Source organism: Myotis brandtii, unplaced genomic scaffold (assembly GCF_000412655.1).
Source record: "Myotis brandtii unplaced genomic scaffold, ASM41265v1 scaffold693, whole genome shotgun sequence".
Taxonomy (NCBI): domain Eukaryota; kingdom Metazoa; phylum Chordata; class Mammalia; order Chiroptera; family Vespertilionidae; genus Myotis; species Myotis brandtii.
In genome coordinates this window covers 2,869,939-2,877,272 of record NW_005370710.1, presented here as the reverse complement: position 1 = coordinate 2,877,272, position 7,334 = coordinate 2,869,939, and the positions used below count along the sequence as shown (strand labels likewise).

The window sequence follows — 7,334 nt, the reverse complement described above, 5'->3', positions numbered from 1 at the left end:
CTCCCTCTCTCTTCCACTCTCTCTAAAAATCAATGGAAAAATATCCTCAGGTGAGGATTAAAAAAACAACAACTCTCCCTCCAGCCACACCATCAGAGTGTGGGCCTCCCCAGTGGGGACTGTGTGGCAGAACAGTCCTGGAGGGCTGCCTGGAGGAGGTCCAACCTCCCTCAGTCCTTAGTGGCTGCCTCTTGTGCTCTGGGCCCTGCCTGCTTTGACTAGACCTGGTCCCTGGGGGCAAATGTCTTCCCACGGAGCGTAGAGCTTTGGCCACGCCATCAAGGCGCCTCCCGCTCTGGGCTTGCTGAGAGATGAGCACCCGCTTCCACTCACTCTGTGACCCCAAACCCAGGCCTGACACTTTCCAAGAAGGCTTCCCTGACACACTCCTACCCCGCCTTGGCATGGGCTCTACCACTATCTCTATTAGGCAAATGGGGAAACTGAGGCTCTAAGACAGCCATGGGCAAACTACGGCCCGCGGCCGGATACGGCCCGTTTGAAATGAATAAAACTAAAAAAAAAAAAAAGACTGTACCCTTTTATGTAATGATGTTTACTTTGAATTTATATTAGTTCACACAAACACTCCATCCATGCTTTTGTTCCGGCCCTCCGGTCCAGTTTAAGAACCCATTGTGGCCCTCGAGTCAAAAAGTTTGCCCACCCCTGATCTAAGAGGTTAAGCTATTTGCCTGAGGCCCTAGAGTGCTTTGGGAGGGGCTGAACCCTGCCTGTGTTCTCTCTTCCCATTGGCTGACAAAGACACCTCCAGGGGACTTCCATGGGAAGCATGGTGTGTGTGTGTGTGTGTGTGTGTGTGTGTGTGTGTGAGAGAGAGAGAGAGAGAGAGAGAGAGAGAGAGAGAGAGAGAGATTTCACACGAAACCAAAGAATGGCTGTTTTAATATGTATGGGAAGTATGTTTTCTCCCCAAGACTGGAGAACCTGGGAAAACTCCAGCTTCAGGGAGATCCCCAGCGCGCAGCCGCTACCTCAGGCAGACATGACTAACGGCTGGGGAAGTCAGGGAAGCCTTCTTAGAAAAGGAGCTTTTGGGTTGGGCTTTGAAGGGTGAGTAAGAGTTTTCCCTGGCGGAACTGAGGAAGAAGGCTATTCAAGGTCGAATGACAGCGCGGTGGACTCTTTGTGGGGAAGCGAACAGAACGGCTGGGCAGTTTGGAGAGCCCTGTCCTGGGCCCGGGGGGTGCGGGCGGAGGCACAGGCAGGGCACGGGAGAAGCCCGCGGACATGCTAAGGGGAAGGCAGGGCGAGGTTGGGTTTGGAAGCACCTCACTCTGGAGACGGCGGGAGGGCTGATGAGGAGGCCGTGAGCATGGTCCAGCCAGGCGAGCGAGAGGTGATGAGGCTGGATCTGGGCAAGACAGCAGGGGAGCGGCCGGAGGGCAGCCGGGAGGGACCAGGGCATGGACGTGAGATCCACAGGCCAGGAATGAAGGTGGGCTTGTCTCCAAGACGGGAGAAGGTGAGGTGTGTGTGGGGCAGTGAAGAGTCCAGGTCTGGATACTAGAAGTCTGGGTGGCCACGGACCAGGCCATTCACTTCCCCAGCCAGCGGGCAGCGGGCAGCGGGCAGCAGTTCACAAGTGCTAGGGCGAGGGCACGAGCTCTCTGGCCTGGAATTAAGCCCCGTAGGCCCGCTTCCTCCCTGGGTGACTATGGACAAACTACGTTTTCTTCCGGGTTTCAGGCTTGCATCTTGGAAATGGAACAGACCTAGAGGCGCCTGCCCAGCTCACCTCCCTCGCCTGTAACTCTCCCGTGAAGGCACGGACCACTGAGGGATGGGAGCCCGCGCCTGGGTCCAGGCAAGCGTAGTAGATGGTGTAGACCAGGGGTGGGCAAACTTTTTGACTCAAGGGCCACAATGGGTTCTTAAACTGGACCGGAGGGCCGGAACAAAAGCATGGATGGAGTGTTTGTGTGAACTAATATAAATTCAAAGTAAACATCATTACATAAAAGGGTACGGTCTTTTTTTTTTTTTAGTTTTATTCATTTCAAACGGGCCGTATCCGGGCCCGTGGGCCGTAGTTTGCCCACGGCTGGTGTAGTCTCTACTGGAGCTGGAAAAGAAGTTGCTAGAAGGTTGGGCTGGCCTCTCCTCCACCCCAGCCCACACAGACAACAAACCAAAGTGTCTATTCGCCAGGACTAGAACCCAAGGCCATGATGGCAAATAATGCCTGAGGGTGGGGGGCTGGGCATGGAGGCAGCAGCAGGGCTGATGGGGGAGGGGCCGCTTAGAGGCCCAGGGAGTTCCAGCCCAGCCTCAGGGGACATCAGTACCTTTCCAGTCCACCTCTCCAATGGGATTAAAACAGGACAAGGGAGCCCTAGCCGGTGTTGCTCAGTGGATAGAGCGTCGGCCTGTGGACTGAAGGGTCCCAGGTTCGATTCCGGTCAAGGGCACATGCCCAAGTTGCAGGTTGGATCCCCAGTAGGGGTCGTGCAGGAGGCAGTCAATCAATGATTCTCTCTCATCATTGATGTCTCTATCTCTCCCTCTCTCTTCCTCTCTGAAATCAATAAAAATATATTTTAAAAAACACGCCCACAAATGGACAAGGGCTAGTTACAATGAAGCTGCAGCAGCTGCCAGACTGAACCTCATGGGGCTCAGTGCCTATCTCCCGAGCACCCCCTCGGAGATGCCCCTGGGCCCCGCGTCCCCGCGTCCCCGCACCCCCTCGGAGAGAGGTGCTGTCACACTCCCTGTTTCACAGCCAAGGAATCGTCGGAGTTTGTGAAACTGAGGGGAAAGGCCCAGAACCAAGGGCATGGCGCCCAGGCCAGGCTGGAGGGAGGTGGGGGTGAAACCAGGGCGTGGGGGTGTGTGAGGAGGACCCAACCTCCAGGGCCTCCTCCATCTCGTCTGGGACACACAGGAGCCCCAGCCTGGGACCCCGCCCCGGCAGTGGGGGTGGTGAGAGGCGACTGATTTCTGGCACAGCTCGGCCTGCTCTCCTGAAACTGGCCCAACAGGTTGGTGTGAAAGGGCTGCCAGGCCCGCGCTGGCTTCACGTCTCCGTCTCAGCCTCCGTCTCCGTCTCGGGGAGCTCCCAGAATCCTCCGCCTTCTTTCCGGCTAATGTCAGGCCCCCTGCCCCTCCGCGTCACTGTGGGCCGCCGTGCAGGTGGGAGGGTTCCCCTGCGTGGAGCCAGCCGGCCACGCCCCAGCCCCGCTCACACCTGAGCTGGCCCCGGCCCAGCAAGATCTGCTCAGTTGGCAGCTGCAAGGCCAGGCCCAAGGGCTGGGGCCGGGGCCGGGGCCAGGTGACTCAGGGGACGTTAGGACACTCAGTACTCAGGGTGAAACGTCCGGGTAAGACCTCGCACTGACTGGCCTAGTGGCATCTCTGTCCCCAAAGGCGGTCCAGAGGAGGGTGGTGAGTCCAGGGAGGCACAGCATAAGGACCCATCTCCAGTCCCACCTCCCAGGGCCGGGCAGAATCCTCCAGCCCTAGCCCTGCTCCCTCCTCCAGGGAGCCCTCCAGGATCGCCCCACCCCTTGCCATGCCCTCAGAACCTGTGGGTGCCAAGGCTTTGGCTGGCTAGCCCCTGGGGGGCAGGGCAGAGCTCTCGACTCGGAGTTCGCACCCGGTTTCTGCCCCTCACAGGCTGTGTGGCCACCGCTCTCGGAGCCTTCCCGCTTCCGCTGTGAGTGACACAACCTCTGCTGGTGGGCAAGGCTGCACCGAGGACTCAGCGGAGCCCCCACCAGGAGCTCCATGCCACCCCTCGCCCCCTCCCATTCCGCCACCCGCCTGCCAGAGCCCACACTCCTCAGCTTCCAGGGCGTCCTGTCCCCAGGCCTCCCGGGGGCCACCCCACCCGCTGACAGGCCCAGCCCTGAAGAGGATTGCCCGGCAGCTCCTGCCCCCGCCCCCGGATATCCTTGCCCTGATTGTCAGCGCTGCCAGCTCCTGCTCTTTGCACAGGTGTCCACACTCCGTGCCACCTGCTGCAGAGCTTCCCCGAGCCTCTCACCTGCAGCCGTGTCCCCCCAAAGCCACTCTGCCCTGTGCTCTGCTGGCTCTGTTTACCCTCAGAACTGGTCCCGAGTGCGCATTTGTTCCCTCGTTTATTGTCTCTCGCCCATAAGCCCCCAAGGGTAGACACCCTTGTTCCCTGCCATGTCCTCGGGCCCAGGTGGCGTCTGGCTCAGGTGGTACGCAGGGAGCATGTGCGCTGGCAAAGGACGTAATTGGTAAAGAGTTGCCATCAGGTACTGTTTGTATGTTGTGCCGGGCCCGGGGCATCCGCCAGCAGCCCCTCTCTTTGTCCCTGGCGGGCGCTGGCAGGCCATGCCCTCTGCCTCCAGGCCGCCCGGGCTGGTGGCACTGACCGCAGGATTTGGGGCGTCTGTTAGGCTGAGTCTCTGTCTTGGGTCTGAGACCGGATGACACACCCTCCACTGTCCCTGTTCCAGGCATCACTCACTTCCCTGTTAGGAAACCATGAACAGATGAGCTCGGCCGGCGTGGCTCGTGGTTGAGCATCGACCTATGAAGCAGGAGGTCACAGTTCGATTCCCATGAATCCGGGGCACAGGCCCGGGCTGGGGGCTCAACCCCCAGTGGGGAGCGTGCAGGAGGCAGCCGATCCATGATTCTCTCTCATCATTGATGTTTCTATCTCCCTCTCCCTTCCTCCCTGAAATCAATAAAAATATATACTAGTTGTTTTTTTTTTAAGAAAGAAGATAGGATTAAAACAGAAAAATACTGGAGGTTAAACATAGCTGACAGCCCCTCCCCAGGCAAGAGCTGGACCCTGGCTTGAGTGGAGGCAAAGGTGAGGGGACAGGGCCCTGCTGGCCGGGCCGATGGCTCCAGAGATCTTGCAAGGAGGGACCCAGGGAGTGAACGCAGCAGCCAGGAGCAGCCTGCCTGAGGGGCCAGGCCTTGTCACCTCCTGGAGCAGTCCAGGGGCGAGTGGGCAGCCGGGACCCCTCGGGGCTGGCTCCTCGGTGCCCCAGGTACTCGGCCAGCCCCTTGCCCCCTTGGGCCTCGGTTCCTTCGGTGTGGAGGAGGGTACATGTAGACCCACGCCCAGGGTGTGGCGAGCTCTGCGCGAGGTGCAAGCCCCTGTCCATTGCTATCTCCCCTCTGTTGGCCATGAAGCTGCCGGGCTTCCTCCGGCCCCAGCAGCTTTCCGTCCCGGCCACCGTGCCAGCCGGGGACCAGCCTGCCTTTGGCCACCCCGTCTCTGCTACCTGCCCACGGGGTGACTCGGGTCTGGGGGTGGAGCAGACAGAGAGGTCCTCGCAAAGGCACTGCGACCCCGGCTGAAGCAATGAGGAGCTTTACCATCCCCCGCAGAGCCCTGGCATCCCGGAAGAAGCGTGGCACCAGGCCCCATAGCCAGCAACAGAGCGGGCACCGGGCACCGGGCTGGAGGCCTGGGCCCCGACCCACTTCCTGCTCACTCACCAACCAGCCCCTTCTTCACCCAAGGCGCTGGGCCTCCGTTACCCTGTCCTGCCTCCTCGCCACCCTCACAGCTCCCTGCTCTCATCTGCCAGCAGTGGCCCCCGCACTCCGCAACTGCTCATGGTCTAAAGGCCAAGAGAACGGGATGGCGAGCGCCGCTTCTAAAATAAGGGCATGAAGGCTGCGACCAGGTGGAGGAGCTGTTCTGTGAAGTAACAGGCAAACGTCAGCACAGTGGGACTGCGGAGGGTTCCCAGGTCAGGCCGCTGGACGAGGGCGTGTTTTCGCTTTCGCTGCTCTCCTACCTCCTTTTGGGTGCAGGGCCCTGAGTGCGAGGAGAGGGTCCCCCAACCCCACCTGCCCCCACCTGAGGCCAGGCCCTGCCCGCCAGCTCACTGGCCACTATCCCCGACGCCACCAGCTGCCCCAGCGCACAGGATGCACCCCCCCCCTCGGCCTCCTGTGGGCGGCAGTGAGCTGCCCAGTCATGCCCGGTGCCCCCGCACTCCCTGAACCTGCTCTCCCGATGACTGGCCAGGGCTTCTCTGGCTATTGGCCTCCTCATCTCAAAAGACGCGCCCAGGAGTGGTCCAGGGCACCCACCCCCTGAAGTCTCCCCTTTTAACTGGCATCTCCTGTTGGCTCATCTCGGGCCTGGTGCTCCTCTGCCACCCCTGCCCTGGCAGCGGCCTCCCTCCCGCCTCATCCTCCCCGGGAACAAGAGGCTGAGGACAGAGCTGCCCTGCCCCCACCTCCCATGGGCCCCCGGGCCGGGCCTGCTCAGCCACAGCAGGTCCCAGGGCCTTGGATGACCCAGACGGAAAGCGGGTGATGATAATAAGATCAAGGGCAACAATCTGTGTACAGACTCAGAAGAGGCTCCACAAACGAAAGGAACAATTTTATTGCCATTATAGAAAAATCAGTGGAAGAGAAAGGACTACCAAACTGTGTGTTTTTTGTTTTTGTTATAATAATTATTTTATAAAGTCTTATCAGATGCGCATTTCTTTCTCTCTCAGGGGGCAGGCGGGCCCCTTTCTGGGAGGAAGCCAGGCCAGCGGAGCGGCAGCCAGGAGACCAGCTCTGAGGACACAGGGCTCTGCCCTGGGGGGCGGGGATGGGGGGCTGTCAGGCTCCGCTGGGCGCTGAAGCTTCGGTTCCATGTGCTTGTCCATTCGCCCACCTTGCGTACAGGGCTGGGGAGACGGGCGGACACATCCACAGACGGGGTGTCGGCGCCTGGGGTCTCAGGATGGGCCCTCCGCAGGGAGGAGCAGAGAAGCTGGGCAGAGCTGGGGTCTTGGAGCTCTCGGGACTCAGGGCAGAGAGGCGGGGCTGGCCCACCCTGAGGCCAGCCCGAGGAGAATAAATAAATAAATACGTGTAACCGCGCAGCCCAGCCTGGCCTGCTCCCCACCAGGGGACGTCACTGTCCACCTCCGTTCCTCTGGCCGCCATCCTCCCTGAGAAAGTCGGGCTGGAAGGAGGGCCCGCCCCACCCTGCGAACTGAGAGCCCTGCAAAGTCTAAGGCAAAGTCTGCGGAGTTCAGGGGGCTGCGCAGCAGGTGAGTGGGCCTGGCCCGCACACAGGGTGAGCCGGGGCCTGCCGGCTCCCTCTCTTCCGCTCGCCACCAGGAGCCACATGGGAGCTGGGGGCGCGACCTCCAAGTTGTGTGACACTCCCCCCTGCTCCTCGCCCCCCAGCCTGGCTCCTGCGGGCTCTCCCAGGTCCAGCTGCCAGAAGCACATGGGCACCAGGATGACCGGAGGAGGGACAGCGAGGGCCTGAGTCCAGCGGGGCCGCTGTCCCCTCCGGAAGTTGGGGTGAGGCGAGGGCGGCCGGGCGGGTCAGAGCTGGAAGGGGTACTGGCAGAGGA

The 7,334-nt window shown here is 60.9% G+C and overlaps 1 protein-coding gene across 1 annotated transcript in view; it reads right to left on the bottom strand.

Annotated features, from left to right (window-relative positions):
* Positions 1-5,519: 5,519 nt before the first annotated feature.
* The window catches only part of CISH (cytokine inducible SH2-containing protein), a 4,633-nt gene continuing 2,818 nt past the window's right edge, over positions 5,520-7,334 (bottom strand). Inside the window, exon 4 of the mRNA XM_005881938.2 lies at positions 5,520-5,579. Coding sequence (XP_005882000.2) covers positions 5,520-5,579 — 60 coding nt within the window. The remainder of the gene's footprint in view (positions 5,580-7,334) is intronic.